This window comes from Nycticebus coucang, chromosome 2 (assembly GCF_027406575.1).
Source record: "Nycticebus coucang isolate mNycCou1 chromosome 2, mNycCou1.pri, whole genome shotgun sequence".
NCBI lineage: Eukaryota > Metazoa > Chordata > Mammalia > Primates > Lorisidae > Nycticebus > Nycticebus coucang.
In genome coordinates this window covers 8,709,413-8,734,177 of record NC_069781.1, presented here as the reverse complement: position 1 = coordinate 8,734,177, position 24,765 = coordinate 8,709,413, and the positions used below count along the sequence as shown (strand labels likewise).

Genomic DNA, 24,765 nt, shown 5'->3' with positions numbered 1-24,765 from the left:
TGGCCAGGCTGCTCTTGGGCTAAAGTGATCCTCCTGACTCAGCCTTACAAGTACAGTAGCTAAGACTACAGTTGCACACTGCCAAGCACAGAGAAATTTACCTCACTTTTCTAAATTATTTTCCATAGCTTTCATTTATGTTTTTTGACTCTTTCAAAATCCTATGAATATGACATAAATGAAAGTTGGTAGTTGTCTTAGTAAATTTCTTCATTCTCCCCATTTCTTCTACTATGTAAAAAATTAGAACTTTTTTCTCCTTGTTTGTTTAGTTTTTCTTAGCCATCATCGCAGTTTGTTACTAGCCCATAATAATTTCTGAATTACAGAGGGGAAATGCTATTTAGGTTTATTTATTTGTATAGTCCCCTTGGACAAATAGAAGCATCGTGGAAGGAAAGGTCAGGTGCTTTGTTGTTTTGTGCTCACCTGGATGACGGCCTAAATTACTTCTCCTCTGAACAGGATGAATCTGATTCCAAGACAGCCTCCCCATGGAAGGTAAGAACTTCTCTGTAAATTATTACTTCCAAGGGTTTTATAGGACCATAAAACATTTTATGCTCTTTTCTGATATACCTTTTCTGAGTATTCTGTTTATCTTGAGCCTTTTGGTCATTTCTGGACTTGATTGGACTAATTTCTTTTTGATCTTGACTTTATATTCTTTATCTCTTAAAATGTGATGTTTTAACACAAAAGCAAGATGTTCATATTCAAATGCATGGTATGGTTAGGTCAAATTTATTACCCATGTCAGTGCCAGAATATTCCTCTTAGGGGGCATTGCATTGTCAGGAGGGGGCCCACCAAGATTACAGTCCAGAAGGAAAGGATAGTAGACCTTCCATTCACCATCTGCCAATGTCTTTTTCCTATGGCCTAAGAAAGGCTTCAGACAAGATACCAAGTCCTAGTTCAAGATCAGCTTGAGCGAGAGTGAGACCCCATCTTTTTAAATACTTTTTTTAATTTTTTTTTTTTTTTAGAGACAAAGTCTCACTTTGTCACCCTTGGTGAGTGCTGTAGCGTCACAGTTCACAGCAACCTCTAGCTCTTGGGCTTAGGTGATTCTCTTGCCTCAGCCTCCCGAGCAGCTGGGACTACAGGCACCCGCCACAACACCTGGCTATTTTTTTGTTGCAGTTTGGCCAGGGCCAGGTTTGAACCCACCACCTTCCGTATATAGGGCCAGCGCCCTACTCACTGAGCCACAGATGCCGCCCGAGACCCCATCTTTAAAAAAAAAAAAAAAAAAAAAGCCAGGTGTTGTGGCAGGCACCAGTAGTTCCAGGTACTTGGGAGGCTGAGGCAAGATCGCTTGAGGTTTTTGTGAGGTTGTGGTTGCTGTGAGCTGTGTCGCCATGGCACTGTACCCAGGGTGACTGAGTGCAACTCTGTCTCAAAAAAAAAGAAAAAAAGACTAGGAGGCTGAAGCAGGCAGATTGCCTGAGCTCACAAGTTCAAGACCAGCTCTAAGCTAGAGCGAGACCCTATGTCTAAAAAATAGCCAGTGTTATGGCAGGTGCCTGTAGTCCCAGCTTACTTGAGAGGCTGAGGCAAGAGAATCGCTTACACCTAAGAGTTTGAGGTTGCTGAGAGCTATGATGCCACGGCACTCTACCGGGGGTGACAAAGTGAGACTCTGTCTCAAGAAAAAAAGATGCCAAATCCAGAGGAGAGATGTAAAGAAACAGAGATAGTTACCAACTGCAGTAGACATTCTAGCCCAATCCAGAATGGGCATAACTGACCAGGAATACAAGGGGAGAAAGTTTTCTTATTTTTTATTTTCAGAGACAGAGTTTCATTTTATCGCCCTCGGTAGAGTGTCATGGCGTCACAGCTCACAACAACCTCCAACTCCTGGGCTTAGGCAATTCTCTTACATCAGCCTCCCTTAGTAGCTGAGACTATAGGTGCCCGCCACAACACCTGGCTATTTTTTTGTTGTTGTAGTTTGGCTGGGGCCGGGTTCAAACCCACCACCCTTGGTATATGTGGCCAGTACCCTACCCACTGAGCCACAGGCGCCGCCCAGGAGAAAGTTGTTTTTTTTTTTTTTTTGTAGAGACAGAGTCTCACTTTATGGCCCTCGGTAGAGTGCCGTGGCCTCACAGCTCACAGCAACCTGCAACTCCTGGGCTTAAGCGATTCTCTTGACTCAGCCTCCCGAGCAGCTGGGACTACAGGCGCCCGCCACAACGCCCGGCTATTTTTTGGTTGTAGTTTGGCCAGGGCCGGGTTTGAACCCGCCACCGTCGGTATGTGGGGCTGGCGCCCTACCGACTGAGCCACAGGCGCCGCCCACCAGGAGAAAGTTTTTAATGTGACCTATTTGTACTTAGGATCATGTCACTGGCTACCTGTGTCTTAATTCTACTATCCTCCCTCCTAATCTGGCTCTTTAGGAATATATCACTTCACTTATAGCCACGGTAGGAGAGATTTCTACTTTATAAAAGTTCAGACTGGGCACAGTGGCTCACGCCTGTAATCCTAGTACTCTGGGAGGCCAAGGCGGGTGGATTGCTTGAGCTCACGAGTTCAAGAGCAGCCTGAGCAAAAGTGAGACACTCGTCTCTACTAAAAATAGAAAAACTGAGGCAAGAGAATCGCTTCCAGAAATATGTAGAAAGCATGAAAACCTAAAACAAAAGGCCTTCTAGAAACACTAGCCAGATGTTGTGGTGGGCTCCTGTAGTTTCAGCTTCATGGGCAGCTAAGGCAAGAGAATCTCTTGAGCCCAAGAGACTGAGGTTGCTATGAGCTATGATGGTGCCTCGGCACTCAACCCAGGGCTACAGAGTGAGACTCAAACAAAAAAAACAAACACCAGCTCTACATTCTGACCCCTGTACACACCCACACTGGTTGGAAATGTCACCTGGGGCTTCCCCAGAACTTCTCAAAACATCTGATGAGCTGAACTTACACATCCACACGGAGCTGTCCTTTCCCTTCCTGCTTGAAGGGTCATGAGCATTATAATGGGGCCACATGCAGTTGCTTTCAGATGCACTGGGTGGGATGTAAATCCTAAAGGACTGTAGATTTTTAGAAGTAGCTACATTGTTGAGAAGAAAGCTAATTTCCAGTTTATTTTCTCTTTCCTCTGGTAAAGCTGTTGCCCTTCCTTCAAAGAGACACTGTTGAAAAGAACCACAGTCAGCCACTTGGGAGGCTCAGGCAAGAGGATCGCTTGAGCCCAAGAGTTTGAAGTTGCTGTAAGCTATGACACTACAGTATTCTACTGGGGGCAACAAAGTGAGACTGTCTCAAAAACAAAAAGAACAGGGCGGCGCCTGTGGCTCAGTGAGTAGGGCGCCGGCCCCATATACCGAGGGTGGCGGGTTCAAACCCAGCCCTGGCCAAACTGCAACCAAAAAATAGCCGGGCGTCGTGGCGGGCGCCTGTAGTCCCAGCTACTCGGGAGGCTGAGGCAAGAGAATCGCTTAAGCCCAGGAGTTGGAGGTTGCTGTGAGCTGGGTGAGGCCACGGCACTCTACCGAGGGCCATAAAGTGAGACTCTGTCTCTACAAAAAAAAAAAAAAAAAAAGAACAGGAGCCTAAAAACCATAAGTAGAAATGAAAATGATTATTAGTTCACTTGATTATTTAAATAAACAATCTCAGTTGCCAGTGTTTTTATATTTAGTATGTTTTCTGGAGTATTTTTCTTTTTTCTTTTTTTTTTTTTTTTGAGACAGAGCCTCAAGCTTTCTCCCTGGGTAGAGAGCTGTGGCTTCACAGCTCACAGCAACCTCCACCTCTTGGGCTCAAGCGATTCTCCTGTCTTTGCCTCCGAAGTAGCTGGAACTACAGGCACCCGCCACAACGCCTGGCTATTTTTTGGTTGCAGCCGTCATTGTTGTTTGGCGGGCCCGAGCTAGATTCAAACCCACCAGCTCAGGTGTATGTGGCTGGCGCCTTAGACGCTTGAGCCACAGGCGCCGAGCCTCAGAAGTGTTTTTCTATAGTATGGACAAAAAATGGTACTAATTATCTTTCAGATGGGATTTCCTGTCCAACCAGCTGCTATAATTATGAGTTCCCTACTCTTTTTCACTTTTTGTTGGGTAAAATTAATCATTGTGCTGGGTCTGAATGTCTACTTTGAGTTTTTTCTTTCATTCTTTTTTTTTTGAGACCAAGTCACATTATGTTGCCCTGGGTAGAGTGCCGTGGTGTCTCACAGCAACCTCCTCAAACTCTTGAGCTCAAGCAATTCTCTTGCTTCACCCTCCCTAGTAGTTGGGACAGGAGGCGTCTGCCACAACGCCTTACTATTTTGTTGTTGTTGTCATTATTGTTTAGCAGTCCCGGTGTATGTGGCCGGTACCCTAAACACTGAGTTACAGTGCTGAGCCCACTTTGAGTTTTTTCCATAACTTTCTAGTGGTCCATACTTGTATTAATGCTTCTGCTCAGAATGTTGACAGTATCCCTGTGGGGTAATCTGGTTGACCATAGGGACCCACAGTGGAACTTGCATCTCAGACCTGTGTCTCTTTCCTCCCTATGTAGTCTGCTCGTCTGATGGTTCACACCGTGGCAACCTTTAACTCCATCAAGGTAAGGAGCAGTGGATTTCCCCTGGTTTCCTTCAATCTTTTCCTTCCCTGTTCACAGTGGAACTATCATCCTTGTCTCCCAATCAGGTGAACTGTAACACATCTCACTGTCCTGGGTGCAGGTAGACATTTCCTGTGAGCTATTGAGTGGGTGTTCTCATGGCCACCGGGTGGCTTGGTGAGCTCTCCTGGTCAAGATCTTGCCAGTTGCCAACAACAGAGCAAGCCTTGCCTCAGGTTTCCAGTGCGGTGGGGAGCTGTGCAGAGCTGGCTCTCAGAATAGCAGTGAACATCTTCCTTGCTCCAGCACAAGGTCCTGCCACTTGCCAGCTCTTCCCAGGCCTGCTCTGGCCTGTGGGTACCATGGGCAAGTGTCTGGAGGCGGTCTGCTCATTGGGATTTATCCACTCAGCAGTTGTTCATGAAGCAGTTGCCTCATGCCAGACACCAGGCTAGGAGTCAAGAGTGAGGACAAGGGCGGCGCCTATGGCTCAGTCGGTAAGGCGCCGGCCCCATATACCGAGGGTGGCGGGTTCGAGCCCGGCCCTGGCCAAACTGCAACCAAAAAATAGCCGGGCGTTGTGGCGGGCGCCTAGTCCCAGCTACTCGGGAGGCTGAGGCAAGAGAATCGCTTGAGCCCGGGAGTTGGAAGTTGCTGTGAGCTGTGTGAGGCCACGGCACTCTACCGAGGGCCGTAAGGTGAGACTCTGTCTCTACAAAAAAAAAAAAAAAGAGTGAGGACAAGTTAGCTACATCTTCTGCTGCTTTGAGGGGGATTCCTAGAGCAGCTGTTCCTAGGGTGTTTGAGCCATCAGATGTGGCTAGTGTTGGCTTGGTTCTGATTTTCTAGAATTTTGATCTTGTTGTATACTAATTTTTTCAAGTAGGAAGATTGGAAACAGGAACATATATGTGGCCTAACCTTTATATTAAGCCGTTTCCCAGCGTCCAGTTGTGGGCATGACAGAAGAGGGCTTGCAACAGAAGCTTTACGTCCCCCTGCAGGAGCTGAATGAGCGTTGGCGGTCCCTGCAGCAGCTGGCTGAGGAACGGAGCCAGCTCCTGGGCAGTGCTCATGAAGTGCAGAGGTTCCACAGGTGAGGGGTTAGCCTTCCTCTAAGGGGAAGGAAATGGGTGACGGGTTTACAAGGCCATCCCCATACTTGCTGACTGAGGTCTCAGCGGAAACAATGGATCATGTTGATGTCTGTGCTCTGACACCCAAAACTATATCTGGCGCAGGACAGAGGCTCCATAATGCTGTAGTGTGAATGATTGTGTGTTCTTTAGCTTTTTATAGAGCTATTGGTCGTAGCTACTGACAAATGTACAAGTTTCAACTAAATAAATTTTCCTATGTCCTGTAACCAAGGCATCCGTACTCAGTATTTATTAACCTGAATGTGTGTTTCACTTCTAGAGATGCCGATGAAACCAAAGAATGGATTGAAGAGAAGAATCAGGCTCTAAACACAGACAATTACGGGCACGATCTTGCCAGTGTCCAGGCCCTGCAGCGCAAGCATGAGGGCTTCGAGAGAGACCTTGCAGCTCTCGGTGACAAGGTGAGAGGATGCAAAGTCATCTTCACATATGTATTTTCCCCCAGGCAGAGCAAAACCTTCTGGTCTGCAGAATAGAACCCTTTTATTGCATGGTTTCTCTCCCACTTTCTTCCTATAGGTAAATTCCCTTGGAGAAACAGCCGAGCGCCTGATCCAGTCCCATCCCGAGTCAGCAGAAGACCTACAGGAAAAATGCACAGAGTTAAACCAGGCCTGGAACAGCCTGGGAAAGCGTGCAGACCAACGCAAGGCCAAGCTAGGCGACTCACACGATCTGCAGCGCTTCCTCAGTGATTTTCGGTACAGCACATGAAGTGTTCACTCTAGAGCATAGTAGACCATAGAACCTTTTTTTTTTATTTTAGACAGAGCCTCAGGATGTCTCCCTTGGTAGAGTGCTATGACATTATAGCTCACAGCAACCTCAAACTCCTGGGCTTAAGCGATTCTCTTGCCTCAGCCTCCAAAGTAGCTGGGACTATAGGCACCCACCACAATGCCCGGTCATTTTTTTGTTGTTGTTGTTTAGCAAGCCCAGGCCAGGTGTGAAATATTAGCCAGCCACTGTGCATGTCATCGGCATCCTAACTGCTGAGCTATGGGCGCTGAGCCCATGGAACCTTCTTTAACCTTCTTTGTAATGGTTGTTTTATTATGAAAGTAGTATGTGCTCAATGTAAAATCCTCAAACTCAAAGAAGTTTTCACTTCCCAATCCAAGTATGTGCACAAGCACACCTCCCACCCCTTCCCCAGCTGCACCCACATTTCCTTAGGCGTATTTTTCAGTAACTACAAAATACAATTTAGTCTATTACATCACCTTTTTTTGATTTAGAAGAGTCTCAAAGCCACAGAGAAGTTAAAAGAATAACACTGAGCATCCCCGATGCCTTTGTCTGTAGGCATCACAATATTTCTGATATTTGCTTTATCACTAAGTACATGTTTGTTTCTCTGAGCCACAGATAAATGGCACTTGGCTCTGAACACTTCAACGTATGTGTAGAATATTCTTCTACGTGATTACATTGTCATTGTCATGCTCAGTAAATCTAACACACAATATTTAAGTTCATTCTGTTTTTCCCAGTTTTTTTTCTTTTTGGAGATAATCTTACTTTGTCACCCTTCATAGAGTGCTATGACGTCAGAGCTCACAGCAACCTCAAACTCTTGGGCTCAAGTGATTCTCTTGCCTCAGCCTCCCAGGTATCTGGGACTACATACAGGCGCCCGCCACAGCACCTGGCTATTTATTTTTTAGAGACGGGGTCTCTTGCTCAGGCTGGTCTCGAACTCATGAGTTCAGGCGATCCACCTGCCTTGGCCTCCTAGAGTGCTATAATTACAGGTGTGAGCCACCTCACCCAGCCGTAGTTCTATCTTTAATAAACTAACAAAATGTAATCTTTTTACATTTTTTTTTTTTTTTTTTTTTTGCAGTTTTTGGCCAGGGGTGGTTTTAAACCCGTCACCTCTGGCATATTTGGCCGGTGCCCTACTCCTTTGAGCCAGAGGAGCCACCCTTTTTTTTTTTTTTTTTTAATAAAATGTGTTCTTTTACACATACAGTCATATACTTCTGCAGATGTCTGTCATCTTGGGCAGAAATCATCTTTGCTGAAATTGGAGGAGACAGATGATGTTCCTCTCCTTCACAACCTCTGGTAGGAGGTCCCAGTTTTTTTTTGTTTTTTTTTAAGAGACAGTCTCACTTTGTTGCCCTTGGTAGAGTGCTATGGTGTCACAGCTCACAGCAACCTCTAGCTCTTCAGCTTAGGCGATTCTCTTGACTCAGTCTCGCAGTAGCTGGGACTACAGGCACCCGCCACAACGCCCGGCTATTTTTTGTTGCAGTTTGGCCAAGGCCTGTTTTGAACTCACCACCCTCGGTATATGGGGCCAGTGCCCTGCTCACTGAGCCACAGGCACCGACACCCCCCAGTTGGGTTGTTTTTGGTTTTTTTGAGGTGAAGGTCACACAGCACATAGCTGTTCATGTGTCATTTAATGTCTTCCCATTGCTGTGCAGCCACCACCCATCTTTAGGTTTGAACTTTTTCTTCACCCTGGAGTGACATCCCATAGCCCTGACCTCATCCTTCCCGTTCCTTCACCCCGAGGAACATGCTTTCTGTCTCTGGACTTGCCTCTTCTGAATATGTCACACGAAAGAAACCGTATGATTTTTGACCTTACACACTTGATTTTGTGCCCTTGTCCTTGCACATTTGTGAGAAGCTGTATTACATGTGTTCAGAGGTCCAGGGCTTCAAGGTTAACCCTAAAGAAAGTTTTTTCCTGGGCGGAGGGAGGGTAATGGGTGGAGCCACACCTATGGTGCATCTTAGAATGGGTACAGGCGAAACTTACTAAATGCAGAATACAAATGTCTATATATAATAACTAAGAAAATGCCATAAAGGCTACATTGAACAGTTTGATGAGAATATTTCAGATTGTATATGAAACCAGCACATTGTACCCCTTGATTGCCCTAATGTACACAGCTATGATTTAACAATAAAAAAAAAAAAGGCTCGGTGCCTGTGGCTCAAACGGCTAAGGCGCCAGCCACATACACCTGAGCTGGCAGGTTCGAATCCAGCCCAGGCCCGCCGAACAACAATGGCTGCAAACAAAAAAAATAGCCGGGCGTTGTGGTGAGCGCCTGTAGTCCCAGCTACTTGGGAGGCAGAGGCAAGAGAATCGCTTGAGCCCAGAAGCTGGAGGTTGCTGTGAGCTGTGAAGCCATGGCACTCTACCCAGGGCAACAGCTTGAAGCTCTGTCTCAAAAAAAAAAAAAAAAAAGAAAAAGAGAAAGAAAGTTTTTTCTTGTGAAGCTGTGAAAAACTTAACTGTAGCTGTTACCTCTATTAGAACCTATTAGTCTGTAGGGTGAAATGATCTTATTTTTTTATTTTATTGTGGAGACAGAGTCTCACTTTACCGCCCTTAGTAGAGTGCCATGACGTCACAGGACTCACAGCAACCTCCAGCTCTTGGGCTTAAGTGATTCTCTTGCCTCAGCCTCCCGAGCAGCTGGGACTACAGGCACCCACCACAACACCCAGCTATTTTTTTGTTGCAGTTTGGCCGGGGCTGGGTTTGAACCTGCCACCCCCAGTATATGGGGCCGGTGCCCTACTCACTGAGCCACAGGCGCCGCCCTGAAATGATCTTATTGATAAACCTGTTAAATTTTCTTCTGGGGATTTCTGGCTTAAAAATAAAAAAACTCAGCAAGAAGCACAGGAGGCTTTAAGACACTTTGTCTAGAGATGTAGCCCCATTCGGTAGATTAACTAGATTAACCCCAAATGAGCTTCAGAGGTGAGAGTTATGTAGTTCTCTTTTTCTGTGCAGAAAGCCTACTTACCAGGTAATGTAATAACAGTTCTTTGTGGATCCGGTTTCCAGGGACCTCATGTCTTGGATCAATGGAATACGAGGGTTGGTGTCCTCAGATGAGCTGGCCAAGGATGTCACTGGAGCTGAAGCGCTACTGGAGCGACACCAGGTGGGTAGACTTCCTACTGTGAAGCAGGAATACGGGAGTTCTGTTGGGTCCCACAGGCTCGCCCCCCCTACCCTTTGTGGCCATTGACATTAGCGTGGCCATTTACTGCCAGTCACCTAATCCCCTTCCTCCTCTTGGCAGGAACACCGGACAGAAATCGATGCCAGAGCTGGCACTTTCCAGGCATTTGAGCAGTTTGGGCAGCAACTGTTGGCTCATGGGCACTATGCCAGCCCAGAGATCAAAGAGAAACTTGATATTCTCGATCGGGAGCGTACAGACCTGGAAAAGGCCTGGGTTCAGCGCAGGATGATGCTGGATCAGTGCCTTGAGTTGCAGGTACGTGTGCTCTGGGTTTCTGACCAGATGTTTCCCTGCTAAAGGCCCATCTTCTCACATGACTCTCCTCTTTTGTCGCTCTTCCTTTTCTTTTTTTTGAGACAGTTTCACTTTCTCACCCTTGGTTGAGTGCTGTGACATCACAGCTCACAGCAACCTAGCACTCTTGGGCTTAAACGATTCTCTTTTCTTTCCTTTAGCTCTTTCATCGGGACTGTGAGCAAGCTGAGAACTGGATGGCTGCCCGGGAGGCCTTCTTGAATACAGAAGACAAAGGAGACTCGCTGGACAGTGTGGAGGCTCTGATCAAAAAACATGAAGACTTTGACAAAGCAATTAATGTCCAGGTGAGCTCTTTGTACCCTGGAGTCAGAATCTCAATTTCTCTTAATTATGAGAATAGGAGATAGCCATTGACTTAGTTATCTCAGCTAGAGAGCTTTGACTCTTATTTCCTGAAAATACATTTGAATTGACTATAAAAAAAAGTAGTCTTATCACTGTTGGATCTCCAAGGAATACCTGTGTTGTCTAGAAAAAAATGATATATACATGAATAATTCTGTAAAAATACCTTAAATATAAATTCTGATGTATCTAAAGCTTTTTATTTGTTTGTTTTGTTTTTTTGAGACAGTCTCACTATGGTGCTCTTGGTAGAGAGCTGTGGCATCACAGCTCACAGCAACTTCCAACTCTTAGCCTTAAGCAATTCTCTTGCCTCAGCCGCCCAAGTAGCTGGGACTACAGGCGCCCGCCACAACGCCCAGCTATCTTTTGGGTGTAGTTGTCGTTGTTTGACAGGCCTGGGATGGGTTCGAACCCGCCAGCTCTGGTGTATGGCTGGTACCCTAGCCGCTGAGCTACAGGTGCAATGTTTCTAAAGTTTTAATAATGAGTATGCCATAGGAAAAATATTTTGGGACCGAGCACAGTGGGTCATGCCTGTAATCATTGCACTCTGGGAGGCCAAGGCAGGTGGATCTTACTGAGTTCACAAGTTCAAGACCAGCCTGACCAAAAAGCAAGACCCCATCTCTAAAAAATAGCCAGACATTGTGGTGGGCACTTTGAGATGCTGAGACAAGAAGATCCTTGAGTCCCAAGAGTTTGAGGTAGCTATGAGTTATGAAGCCATGGCACTACAGAGGCCGACAAAGTGAGACTCTTGTCTCAAAAAAAATTTTTTGGTGCGGTGCCTGTGGCTCAGTGAGTAGGGTGCCGGCCCCATATGCCGAGGGTGGTGAGTTCAAACCCAGCCCCGGCCAAACTGCAACAACAAAAAAATAGCTGGGCGTTGTGGCGGGCGCCTGTGGTCCCAGCTGCTCGGGAGGCTGAGGAAGAGAATCACATACGCCCAAGAGCTGGAGGTTGCTGTGAGCCATGTGACGCCACGGCACTCTACCAAGGGCAGTAAAGTGAGACTCTGTCTCTACAAAAAAAAAAAAAAAAAAAATTTTTTTTTTTTGAGTCATACTTTGTTGTCTGCAGTAGAGAACTGTGGTGTCACAGCTCACAGCAACCTCAGACTCCTGGGCTCAAGCGATTCTCTTGCCTCAGCCTCACGAGTAGCTGGGACTATGGGTTCCTGCCCCAATGTCCAGCTATTTTTGGAAATGGGGTCTCGATCTTGCTCATGCTGGTCTCAAACTCATGAGTTCAGGCAATCCACCTGCCTCGGTCTCCCAGAGTGCTAGGATTACAGGTGTGAACCACTATGCCCAGCCTAAAAAAAAATACATTTTTAAAAAATAATTTTAAAAAGAAAATATATTTTATTGTAAAGGCAGAGAAAACAAATTTATGGGTAGGTAAGGGAGTATAGAAACATAAACGTCAAGAAAGTTATGTAACTCTGTGATACATAAACTGTTTTGTTGAGAATCTTTTCCTATTAAGCTTAATTTTTTGTGTGGCATCCATTGATATTCTAGTACCTACCCACCTAGGGTGACCTGGAATCTTCTTGAATTAAACTCTACTCTAGTAATGATTGAAATCAAACTTTCTTTTGGCTTTTTACACGCTTGCTTCTAAAGTTGCGGTGTATTCTGATCCTGTGTGTCACCAGCTAGTTCTCAAGTACCCAAAATAGCCATCCTCTTCTCAAGGTTAGCAGTCTACACAAGGCCCGCTGCAGGCCCACCTTCACCTTACACCTTTGTCTGTCAATAGGAAGAGAAGATTGCCGCTCTGCAGTCCTTTGCCGACCAGCTTATTGCTGCTGGTCACTATGCCAAAGGAGACATTTCTAGCCGCCGCAATGAGGTCTTGGACAGGTGGGTACCCTGTGGTGCTGACATACTCACCAATCCCTAGAGGATATGTCCTCTCAAATGGGTTACTCCATCTTTCCACTTCTTCCTCCGTGGTAAGGTACATAAACATTTGGTCTCATGGTTTCACTCTCTCAGGTGGCGACGTCTAAAAGCCCAGATGATTGAGAAAAGGTCAAAGCTAGGAGAATCTCAAACCCTCCAGCAGTTCAGCCGAGATGTGGATGAGATTGAGGCTTGGATCAGTGAAAAATTACAGACCGCAAGTGATGAGTCATACAAGGATCCCACCAACATTCAGGTGAGCTGAGCTGATGGGGTGTTTGTCCTGGAGTGGCCCTATGTATTTGGGTAGATTTTGTTAATTAAAACATCTTTAAAAGGAGACGTACCCATAAAAGTTTCTTGTACCCCTGGTGAAGCCACTGGAAAAGTCCCCTTCTGTTGTCAGAGTCATGTAAAACCTGGCTTGTGCATTTGTCTCTGTTGAAACTATATTTGCTGTAATGAAAGTATACAGAATCCCCTCCTATTTACTGTTCCCAAATTCTGAACTTCCCAGGGGAAGTATGATGACAAAATGAGTTTCTTTTTAATGGCTGATGCGTATATTCCATATCAGTGTACTGAACTGTTGTTCTTTTAATCTATTTTTGTAGCTTTCCAAGCTGCTGGTAAGTTCTTCATTTTTTTAAGAGTTATAGTTAACACAAGCTTCAGTATTTGTCTTCCTCTGTATAGATTATCATTATTGTGGTCACACATAGTCCGCTGGTGTCTCTCTGTCCATCCTTTTCATTTCTAATCACCCATCACCCTCCGTTCAAGTGTCCCTGTGAGATGTGGCTTTCTCTGTTGTAATTAGCCTGCAGCCTCCATCCCCCCCCACCCCAGTGTATCACTTAGGCAAGTTCTGTACAATGTTCAATTTGGAGGCAGTAGTTGAGTGCTTTCTTTCAAAGCATGCTTCTTTTTGAAAAGGGAATGATCAACTTTTTCTGTATCAACATTGGCTGGGTCTTGCTGTAGGCTCATGGTGTTCAGTGGCCTAGACTAGAGGAGTCTAACTCAAGATGAGCATCAGTGCACCCCCTTTGGGCACACAGAAGTATTGGTCACCAGAGAGGACAGCCAGAGAACTGTGGAGAGGCTGATGACCTGCCTCCAGATCTAAGCAGAATCAGGGACGGGATATTAAAATAAAGGCAGACATTACTCAACAGGTTCTGAAAGGAGGCTCCTCAGTCAACATGTAGCTCAAAGCTGCTTAAGTGAGTGGAAGAAATGAACATATAGAGGAGGATAAATGGGATATGAACCAAAGAACAATCAGAACAAGGAGAGGGGAACTGGACTTTGGTCAGGACATATGGCTGTTTAAGACTCTTTTTCTTCTTGCCTTTGGAATTGGGGTTGGAGTCTATAACAAGGCCACTCACTCCACATCAGTGTTGAAGTGAGCCTGCCAGAGGCTATCTCCTCTACCGCCTTGAAATGAAACATTTGGTGCGGAATCTTTCCCCAACTCTACTGCCTTTTTCTTTTAGTTTTTTTGCAAATAACACTTCCCCTGCATTTCTCACCCAGACAATTGTTTTCCCAGAATTGTATCACAGCTGCTATGTCCGTGCAATTGTCCCCTGTGGTGTCACAGCACCTCCTGTTTCTTTGTGAAGGTCCCCACCATCAGGAACCTCTCATTCTTCCAGCTCTCTCTTTTCTTAGGAAAAATAAATTCCCTCCTGCAGTCAAGCCTGGGTTTCGACAGTCCCAGTGTTTTAATTAATAACTGCTACCAAATCATAAACTAACAAAGCCAAGGTCTGTAGGAGCTATAAATTTTTCCTGTCAATAGAAGAATAAGATTGACCATCAAGGGTGGCGCCTGTGGCTCAAAGGAGTAGGGCGCTGGCCCCATATGCCGGAGGTGGTGGATTCAAACCCAGCCCTGGCCAAAAACTGCAAAAAAAAAAAAAAAGATTGACCATCAAATATGATCTCACTGGTTATTATAATTTGTATGGTTACACAGATTGCTTAATGGTGATTATTGCCTTAGATCAGGCGTCCTCAAACTTTTTAAAGAGGGGGCCAATTCACTGTCCCTCAGACTGTTGGAGGGCCGGACTATAGTTTAAAAAAAACAAACTATGAACAAATTCCTATGCACGCTGCACATATCTTACTTTGAAGTAAAAAACAAAACAGGAACAAATATAATTCACACCGCTTCATGTGGCCCGCAGGCTGCAGTTTGAGAATGCCTGCCTTAGATGATAAGAGACCCATATGAGTGTTAGTTGTTAGAGCTTCTGAATGAATGGAAATGGGCATACAAGTAGATTTAAAACTGAAGTTGGTCAACTCAGTACCCGTAGTTCAGTGGTTAGGGCGCTGGCTGCATGCACCGGGGCTGGTGGGTTCAAACCCAACCAGGACCTACTAAACAGAAAATAGCTGGGCATTGTGGTGGGCTCCTGTAGTCCCAGCTTCTTGGGAGGCTGAGGCAAGAGAATCGCTTGAGCCCAAGAGTTTGAGGTTGCTGTGAGCTATGAACACCACAGCACTCTGCCGAGGGCAACATATTAACACTCTGCTCAATAAAAAAACTGAAGTTGGTAATTGCCATTTTATGCAAAATGTTAGAAAGTATAAAATTCTAGGACTTCACTCCCAAATAGCTAGTCCAGCCACCTTGAGAATTGACTTTTAAAAGGCTGGGCATGGTAGCATATGCCTATAGTCCCAGGTACTTGAGAAACTGAGGTAGAAGGATCCCTTGAGCCCAGGAGTTAGAGGCCAGTCTAGGAAACATATGAAACTCTGACTCTTTCAATTCAGTAGATTTAAAACTGAAGTTGGTTTTCAATCCATTTCTTCTATTTTTAAGACAAGAGTCTCAAGATGTCGCGTGGGTGGAGTGCCATGGCGTCATGGCTTACAGCAACCTCTAACTCCTTAGGCTTAAGCAATTCTCTTGCCTCCGCCTCCTAAGCAGCTGGGACTATAAGCACCTGCCACAACGCCTCAGTGTATGTGGCCGGTGCCCCCATCTACTGAGCTACAGGCATGCCCATTTCTTTCTTTTTTTTTTTTTTGAGACATAGTCTCACTTTGTCGCTCTCAGTAGAGTGCCATGGCGTCACAGCTCACTGCAACCTCAAACTCTTAGACTCAATTGATTCTCTTACCTCAGCCTTCTTAATAGTGCAGACTATAGGTGCCTGCCACAATGCCTGGCTATTTTTAGAGATGGGTTATCCCTCTTGCTCAGGCTGGTCAAAACTGGTCCATTTCCTTTCCCCTGTGGTTCAGACCCCTACTGAGTATCCCAGTGGACCATGTGAGCCCTAAAATACTTCGCACAAATTCCATGATTGCTTTATATAAAAAGAGGTGACACTTGCCCCAGTTCTTTAGAGTTTACTCCTTTCCGAGAATCCTTCTTCCCAAGAATACACATGTGTAACCCAATGGGAGCTGGTTGTGAAAGGTGGTTTTTGGTGTCTCTAGAGCAAGCATCAGAAGCACCAAGCTTTCGAAGCAGAGCTGCACGCCAATGCTGACCGGATCCGTGGGGTCATTGACATGGGCAACTCTCTCATTGAGCGTGGAGCCTGTGCTGGCAGTGAGGATGCTGTCAAGGTATGGCTCCCTGTGTCCCTGTGCTGGCAGTCAGGATGCTGTCAAGGTATGGCTCCCTGTGTCCCGGGAAGGATGTCGCCATGTTACTGTCAACTTGATGACTTGACATACAGCCTTAAGAAAATATAGATTAGGGCGGCGCCTGTGGCTCAGTCGGTAGGGCGCCAGCCCCATATACTGAGGGTGGCGGGTTCAAACCCGGCCCCGGTCAAACTGCAACCAAAAAATGGCCGGGCGTTGTGGTGGGCGCCTGTAGTCCCAGCTACTCGGGAGGCTGAGGCAAGAGAATCGCTTGAGCCCAGGAGTTGGAAGTTGCTGTGAGCTATGATGCCACGGCACTCTACCGAGGGCCATAAAGTGAGACTCTGTCTCTACAAAAACAAAAAGAAAATATAGATTAGAAGAATTTTGGCTATCTCACAAATGGGGGATGCTAGTGAGAATGGCTTCTATGAGTGTTCTTTATGCTCCTCTCTTGGACATTCTTACATTGGACCTAAAGGGAGGGAATTCCTTGTAGCTGCACCATCATTTTGGCTCCTTTCTCTTCCCCAGTCACGCCTGGCTGCCTTAGCTGACCAGTGGCAGTTCCTGGTGCAAAAATCAGCTGAAAAGAGCCAGAAACTGAAAGAAGCCAATAAGCAACAGAACTTCAATACTGGGATCAAGGACTTTGACTTCTGGCTCTCTGAGGTAAGGCTAAGTAGTTTTCCTGCCCACCAGTGGAGTTTCTGGCCATTTGGGATAATAGGTCAGTTAGCAAGCCCAAAGCTAGAAAAGGCAGGGCTCGGCAGATAGGCATTTTAGCAGACATCTTTATTATCAAATATGAGTTGTGTGCTGTAAGGGATTTATAAACAAAAGGAATGAATGTTTAGAGAAAATGGATTTGGGGTGGGACGTGGACTGCAGATCATACATCTGCAAAGCAAATGCAAGTAGCAGGAGGTGATAGGGTGCGTGTGCCAGGCAGTGCTAACAAGCCAGTGCCAAGACAGAGGCCAAATAGCAATGGGTCAGGAGAGCAGGCTTGCAGTGTGTTCTACACACAGAAAATACAGAGAAATAAAAAGTTGTATGGGCGGCGCCTATGGCTCAGTGAGTAGGGCGCCGGCCCTATATGCCGAGGGTGGGAGGTTCAAACCCAGCCCCGGCCAAACTGCAACAACAACAAAAAAAAAAATAGCTGAGCGTTGTGGCGGGCGCCTGTAGTCCCAGCTACTCGAGAGGCTGAGGCAGGAGAATCGCCTAAGCCCAGGAGTTGGAGGTTGCTGTGAGCTGTGTGACGCCACGGCACTCTACCGAGGGCAATAAAGTGAAACTCTGTCTCTACAAAAAAAAAAAATAGTTGTAGAAACCACCAGTCTTGACATTCTTTTTTTTGAGGCAGAGTCTTATTTTGTCACCCTTGGTAGAATGCCGTGGCATCACAGCTCGTAGCAACCTCAAACTCTTGGGTTCAAGTGACTCTCTTGCCTTAGCCTCCCAAGTAGCTGGGACTATAGGCACCCACACAGTGCTTGGCTATTTTTAGAGATGAAGTCTCACTCTGGCTCAGACTAGTCTCAAACTCTTGCACTCAGGTGATCCATCCACCTCCACCTCCCAGAGTGCTGGGATTATAGTCGTGAGCCACTGCACCTGGCCTCACTCTTGACATTCTAGAGTGTCTTTCCAGTTCAGACACTGTTCCATGAACATTTGTATAGATAATGTTTTCATTATATGTGGTGGGCTCACAGTGTAATTTTTCCTAAACATTTGAATGATGTGTAAGTCCATCAGAGAGCTGTCCAATAATTCAGCGATTCCCATAATTGTTGGACATTCAGGTGTTCCCAGGTTTTTAGATTATCAATTTTGTGCATTTAACATCTTTCTATATTAATCTTTGTACACCTTGCTGATATTCTCCCCAGGGGAGTTTCTTGAAGTGGTCTTGCTATGCATTTTGCCACTGAACCAAAGGGAAGGCTTGGGGATTTCTACCCTTAGCTGTACTATGTAAATGAGTAGGCTGTTGAGGCTGCATTGACTGATAGAGCCGTGTCTCACACCAAGCAGGCTGCTATAAGCTGAACAGGAATAACAGTAATACCTTGTGATGGTCCAAAAAAGGACCTACAATAACCCCTGGGTGTCCTCAGTTTTCTAGAACATTAAATATGTGCACCATATAGTAGCCTTTCCCTTCTTTGTTTTCAATGTCAGGTGGAGGCCCTGCTGGCATCTGAAGATTACGGCAAAGACCTGGCTTCTGTGAACAACTTGCTGAAAAAACATCAGCTATTGGAGGCGGATATATCTGCCCATGAGGTAAGCAGAGGGAAGCAGGTCAGGTGAAAAGTGTCTGGATTCAGCTTTGTGTGACTCCAAAGGAGAACCTAGCACATTTGAGGAAGGAGAGTGACGTCTATCACTTAAAGCAGTGGTTCTCAAAAGTGAGGCTCTGTCTCAAAAAAAAAAAAAAAAAAAGATATGCCTTACTCTGTCACCTAGGCTGGAGTGCAGTAGCAGGATCATAGCTCAGTGCAACATCCAAATCCTGGGTTCAAGGAATATAGGCGGATGTGTCTGCCCATGAGGTAAGGAGCACATTTGTAATGTGCCCTCAGCATTTTTTGTGATGGCCTCAGGGCCATTATACAATTATTGCAGGCCCTAAGCAATTCTGTTTTACAGATTTATCTGTCAATACTTATCATTATTAAAAATAAAATAAATTTGGGCGGCACCTGTGGCTCAGCGGATAGGGCGCCGGCCCCATATGCCGAGGGTGGCAGGTTCAAACCCAGCCCCGGCCAAACTGCAACAACAACAAAAATAGCCGGGCGTTGTGGCGGGCGCCTGTAGTCCCAGCTACTTGGGAGGCAGAGTCAAGAGAATTGCCTAAGCCCAAGGATTTGGAGGTTGCTGTGAGCTGTGATGTCACTGCACTCTACCAAGGGCAATAAGGTGAGACTCTGTCTCTACAAAAAAAATAAATAAATAAATAAAATAAAATAAAATAAATTTGACTGGCCCTGGTGGTTTCATGCCTGTAATCCTAGCACTCTGGGAAGCCAAGTCAGGTGGATTACTTGAGCTCAGGAGTTTGAGACCAGCCTGAGCAAGAGTGAGACCCTGTCTCTAAAAATAGCCAGGCATGGGTGGCACCCCCACATACTGGGGGTGGCAGGTTTAAACCCAGCCCTGGCTAAAAAAAAAAAAAATAGCCAGGCGTTGTGGTAGGTACCTTAGTCTCAGCTACTCAGGAGGCTGAAGCAGAAGGAACTCTTGAGCCTAAGAGTTTGAGGTTTCTGTGAGCTATCATGTCAGGGCACTCTACCCAAGGCAACAGAGTAGGACTCTGTCTCAAACAATAAATAAAAAAGAAAGAAATAAAAGAATTATCTGGGCGTCGTGGCAGGTGCCCATAGTTCCTGATGCGGGAGGATCATTTGAAATTGGGAGTTTAAGATTGCAGTCAGTGAGGTAGGCTGATGCCTTGGCACTCTAACCTGGGCAACAAAGTGAAACTGTCTCATTTTTTATGGGATTTTGTTTTTGTTTTTTTCAGATAGAGTCTTACTCTGTCACCCACACTAGAGTACAGTGGCATCAGCCTAGCTCACAGCAGCCTCCACCTCCTGGGCTCAAGTTATTCTCCTATTTCAACTTCCTGAATAGCTGGAATTATAGGTACCTGCCATAATGCCCAGCTGATTTTTCTATTTTTAGTAAAGAAGGGAGTCTCACTCTGGCTCAGGCTGGTCTCAAACTCCTGGCCTCATATGACCCTCCCTCCTAGGCCTCCCAGAGTACTAGGATTACAGGCATGAGCCATTTGTGCCCAGCCTAAAGGAATATTTTAATCCTGGTTAATTGTGAATACTGTTCTTCGATACCACACCAACATCAATAAGTGGTAGTTTCTTTTTTTTTTTAGACAGAGTCTCATTTTTTCACCCTGGGGTAGAGTGCCGGTAGCGTTGTAACTCATAGCAACCTCAAACACTTAGGCTTAAGCAATCCTCTTGCCTCAATTTTCATTTTTAGTAGAAACAGAGTCACTCTTGTTCAGGCTGGTGTTGAACTCCTCGGTTTAAGCAAGCCGCCTACCTCAGCCTTCTAGAGTTCTAGGATTACAGGTGTGAGCCACCAGGCCCAACAAGAGGTAATTTCTTAACAGTTGCAAAGTAGACTGTGAAACTGTATCAGTCAATTTTTTATACCAGGCCTGGCACCATGGCTCAGGCCTATAATCCTAGCACAATGGGAGACCAAGGCAGGAGGATTATTTGAGCCCAGCTAGATAACATAGCAAGTCCCCATCTCTAAAAAAAAAAAAAAAAAAAAGTAAAATATTAGCCAGGCATGGTGGTACATACCTGTATTATTAGCTACTCAGGAGGCTGAGGTGGGAGGAGTCCTTGAACCCAGGATTTGGATGTGGCAGTGAGCTAATATAGTGCTTTTGCATTCCAGCCTACATGACAGTAAGGCACATCTCTCTTTTTTTTTTTTTTTTTTTTAAGAGAGTTCGCTATATTGCCTTGTACAGTGCCATGGCATCACAGCATACAGCAACCTCCAACTCGTGGGCTTAAGCGATTCTCTTAGCCTCCCAAGTAGCTGGGACTACAGGCACCTGCCTCAGTGCCCGGCTATTTTTTGATTGTAGTTGTCGTTTGTCGGGCCTGGGCTGAATTCTAACCCGCCACCTCCAGTGTATGTAGCTGGCGCCCTAGCTGCTGAGCTATAGGCGCTGAGCCAAGAGATAGAGTCTTACTTTGTCAACCCTAGTATTGTTCCATGGCATCACAGCTCACCATACTCTCAAACTCTTGGGCTCAAGTGATTCTCTTGCTTCAGCCTCCCAAGTATCTGGGACTACAGGCGCCTGCCACAATGCCCAGCTATTTTTTAGAGACAGGGTCTTGCTTTTGTTCAGGATGGTCTCAGACTGATGAGCTCAGGCAATCGACCCTCCTCAGCCTCCCAGCGTGGTCGGATTTCAGGTGTGAGCTACTGCGCCTGGCCCCCCAATTTTTTTTTTTTTTTTTAAGAGATGCAGGCTGGTGCAGTGGCTCACGCCTGTAATCCTAGCACTCTGGGAGGATGAGGAGGGTGGATTGCCTGGGTTCATGGGTTCAAGACTAGCCTGACCCAGAGTTAGACCCCATCTCTAAAAATAGCCAGGTGTTGTGGCGGATGCTGTAAGTCCCAGCACTCTACTGGGAGTGACAAAGTAAGATACTGTCTCAAAAAAAAATTTGTTCTGAATTATATTAAAATCCATTCGTCCCATTTTGGATTTTATTTATTTATTTATATTTTATTTATTTTTTTGAGACAGAGTTTCACTTTGTCACCCTGGTAGTGTGCTGTGGCGTTTCATCATAGCTCACAGCAACCTCAAACTGCTGGGCTCAAGCAATTCACTTGCTTCAGCCTCCCAAGTAGTAGGGACTATAGGCGCCTACCACAACACCCCACTGTTTTTAGAGATGGGATCTTGCTCTTTGCTCAAGCTGGTCTTCAACTTGTGAGTTCAAGCAATCCACTTGCCTTGGCTTCCCAGAGTGCTAAGATGCTAGGATTATAGGCATGAGCCACTGCCTAGGCCCAACCCTACCACATTGGATTTTTTTTTTTTTTTTTTGAGTCTTTTTCTGTGTTGCCCTCGGTAGAGTGCTGTGGCATCACAACTCACAGTCACCTCAAATTCTTGGCCTTAAGCGATTCTCTTGCTTTAACCTCTTGAGTAGCTGGGACTACAGGCACCTGCCATATCGCCCGGCTATTTTGTTATTGCAGTTGTCATTGTTTAGCTAGATCCAGCCAGATTCAAACCTGCCAACCTTGGTGTAAGTGGCTGGCGCCATAACCAGTGTTATGGACGCTTAGCCCACTTTGTTATTTTTGAGAAAGTATCTACCAGAGAACCAGGCCTGAATGAACAGTTTTGTCTGTTAGTTTTTTGTTGTTGTTGTTTTTTGTTTTTTCAAATAAAAATAAGTTGGTACTTAAAACTAACTTTTGTGCTTTTTTAAAGGATGTTCTTAAATGAAACAGTACTTTTTACCATGTCTGGAATAGCAGTGAAGAATCCATTTCTAGGGCGGCGCCTATGGCTCAAAGGGGTAGGGCATTGGCCCCATATGCCAGAGGTAGCGGGTTCAAACCCAGCCCTGGAAATGCCACGAAAGCTATGTTAACTAGTGTGCTGAAAATGTGTCAAACGGTCTATGAACCAAGTGTATGGTGCCCCATGATCATACTAATGTACACAGCTATGATTTAATTAAAAAAAAAAATAAATAAATAAATAAAAACCCCAGCCCTGGCCAAAAACTGCAAAAAGAAAAAAAATACATTTTGCAGTGCAGTTTGCCACTACCTTGGTTTGTGCTGAGGCACCAACATTTCCCTTCCCGCATCATTTTTTTTGCACCATTGGCGGATCAGTGGGGTGTTATGGCATTTGTCCGCACAGTGAACAAGGCAAATCATGTCTTAGTACTTGGTTATGAAAGTGATTTGATAGCCAGGCATTGTGGCGGGCGTCTTTACTTCCAGCTACTCGGGAGGCTGAGGCAAGAGAATCACTTCAGCCCAAGAGTTTGAGGTTGCTATGCGCTATGATGCCATGCACTCTACCAAAGGCAACAAAGTGAAACTCTGTCTCAAAATAAAAAAGGAAAATGATTTGAACTCATAGAATGCTAGTTGTCCACATACCACACCTCGAGTATATCAACACTCCACACCTCAGGCAGGAATTCCTAAGTTCTGTTCCTGAGTTCTTACTGTCATCCAGATATTCACAGGAGACCCAGGTTGTTTTTTGTTTGTTTGTTTGTTTTGTAGAATGCTATGATGTTATAGCTTACAGCAATCTCAAACTCCTAGGTTAGAGTGATCCTCTTGCCTCAGCCTTTTAAGTACCAGGGACTAGAGGTGCTCCCCAGGACACCTGGCTAGTTTTTCTGTTTTTAGTAGAGATGGGGTCTTGCTCTTGCTCAGGCTGTTCTCAAACTCCTAAGCTCAGGTTATCTACCAACCTTGGCCTCCCAGAGTACTAGGATTACAGGAGTGACCCAGGTTTCTAACTCCTTTCTTTGGGTCCCTTGCCGCAGGATCGCCTGAAGGACCTGAACAGCCAGGCAGATAGCCTAATGACCAGCAGTGCCTTTGACACTTCACAAGTAAAGGACAAGCGAGACACCGTCAATGGGCGCTTCCAAAAGATCAAGAGCATGGCAGCCTCCCGGAGAGCCAGACTAAATGAGTCCCATCGCTTACACCAGTTCTTCCGGGACATGGATGATGAGGAGTCCTGGATCAAGTATGCAAGCTGCGGCTTCATATTCTGAGACCTCAAGAATACCCCTGTACTTTTAATAGCAGGCGTGGGAGCCATGAGCTGGCTGGAGGGGCAGGAGGTTTCAGTCTCCGCTGGGGTAGTGAGGCAGGAAGGGTATAGGCCAGAACCCCCTCTAGGCAGGGCTCCCAGCTCCACCGCACACTCCCTGGGATGCCTCATGTCGTCTGTCCATGGGCGCAGTGAAAGTGGTGATGTGCTCGTAGTGATCCATGATGGTTAGGCTATCAGGGGTCCTCAAACTTTTTAAACAGGGAGCCAGTTCACTGTCCCTCAGACCACTGGAGGGCTGGACTATAGTTAAAAAAAAAAAAAAACTATGGGGCGGCGCCTGTGGCTCAGTGAGTAGGGCGCCGGCCCCATATGCCGAGGGTGGCGGGTTCAAACCCAGCCCCAGCCAAACTGCAACAACAACAAAAAAATAGCCGGCGTTGTGGTGGGCGCCTGTAGTCCCAGCTGCTTGGGAGGCTGAGGCAAGAGAAATCGCGTAAGCCCAAGAGTTAGAGGTTGCTGTGAGCCATGTGACGCCACAGCACTCTACCCGAGGGCGGTACAGTGAGACTGTCTCTACAAAAAAAAAAACTATGAACAAATTCCTATGCACACTGCACATGTATTATTTTAAAGTAAAAAAACAAAATGGGAACAAATACAATCACACCGCCTCATGTGGCCCGCGGGACGTAGTTTGAGGACCCCTGGTAGATCCTGTCTAGACCCTGCCCTTCAGATCCCTGGAAAAGTTAGCAAGTGTGCATCTGATCTCCTGGGGAAGATCCCTTCTCTAAAGAAGGAGGGTGAATTATTTTTAATCTCCCTCTAACCCCCAAAAGGTCAATCTACTATTTCCAATTGATGTTGCAGGTACACAAAGTACTTTTAAGGACAAAATCAGAATCCTCTAATTCCTCACTTTATTAAAACCTTAACAAAATGATTTATATATAATACTTTTATGTATTTACATGAGATTGATATATATTATATATGTGTATATGTATTTTATTGTATTTATATATAATGTTCAAATAGGGTTTTTTGTTGTTGTTGTTGTTTTTGAGACAGTCTCACTGTGTTGCCCTCGGTAGGGTGCTTATGGCATCACAGCTCACAGCAACCTTAAACTCAGGCTCAAGCAATTCTGCCTCAGCCTCTCAAGTAGCCGGGACTACAGGCGCCTACCACAATGCCTGGCTGTTTTCTTGTTGCAGTTGTTGTTTAGTTGGCCCCAGGCCGGGCTCAAACCCATCAGCCTCAGTGCATGTGGCTAGTGCCATAATCACTGTGCTATAGGCACCGAGCCTCAAATAGGGTTGTTTTTTTTTTTAGAGACAGTCTCACTTTGTCACCCTTGGTAGAGTGCCGTGGCGTCACACAGCTCACAGCAACCTCCAACTTCTGGGCTTAGGCGATTCTCTTGCCTCAGCCTCCCGAGTTGCTGGAACTACAGGCACCCGCCACAGTGCCCGGCTATTTTT

General features: G+C 45.8%; 1 protein-coding gene across 3 annotated transcripts in view; it reads left to right on the top strand.

The window, feature by feature from the left end:
* The window catches only part of SPTAN1 (spectrin alpha, non-erythrocytic 1), a 96,386-nt gene that overhangs the window by 54,113 nt on the left and 17,508 nt on the right, over positions 1-24,765 (top strand). For all 3 annotated transcript variants that reach the window (XM_053560684.1, XM_053560675.1, XM_053560694.1), the window contains 14 exons: positions 466-501; positions 4,528-4,575; positions 5,580-5,671; positions 5,995-6,139; positions 6,258-6,439; positions 9,562-9,661; positions 9,803-10,000; positions 10,201-10,347; positions 12,176-12,279; positions 12,415-12,577; positions 15,790-15,921; positions 16,477-16,614; positions 18,133-18,237; positions 23,043-23,251. In XM_053560684.1, coding sequence (XP_053416659.1) covers positions 466-501; positions 4,528-4,575; positions 5,580-5,671; positions 5,995-6,139; positions 6,258-6,439; positions 9,562-9,661; positions 9,803-10,000; positions 10,201-10,347; positions 12,176-12,279; positions 12,415-12,577; positions 15,790-15,921; positions 16,477-16,614; positions 18,133-18,237; positions 23,043-23,251 — 1,799 coding nt within the window. The remainder of the gene's footprint in view (positions 1-465; positions 502-4,527; positions 4,576-5,579; positions 5,672-5,994; positions 6,140-6,257; positions 6,440-9,561; positions 9,662-9,802; positions 10,001-10,200; positions 10,348-12,175; positions 12,280-12,414; positions 12,578-15,789; positions 15,922-16,476; positions 16,615-18,132; positions 18,238-23,042; positions 23,252-24,765) is intronic.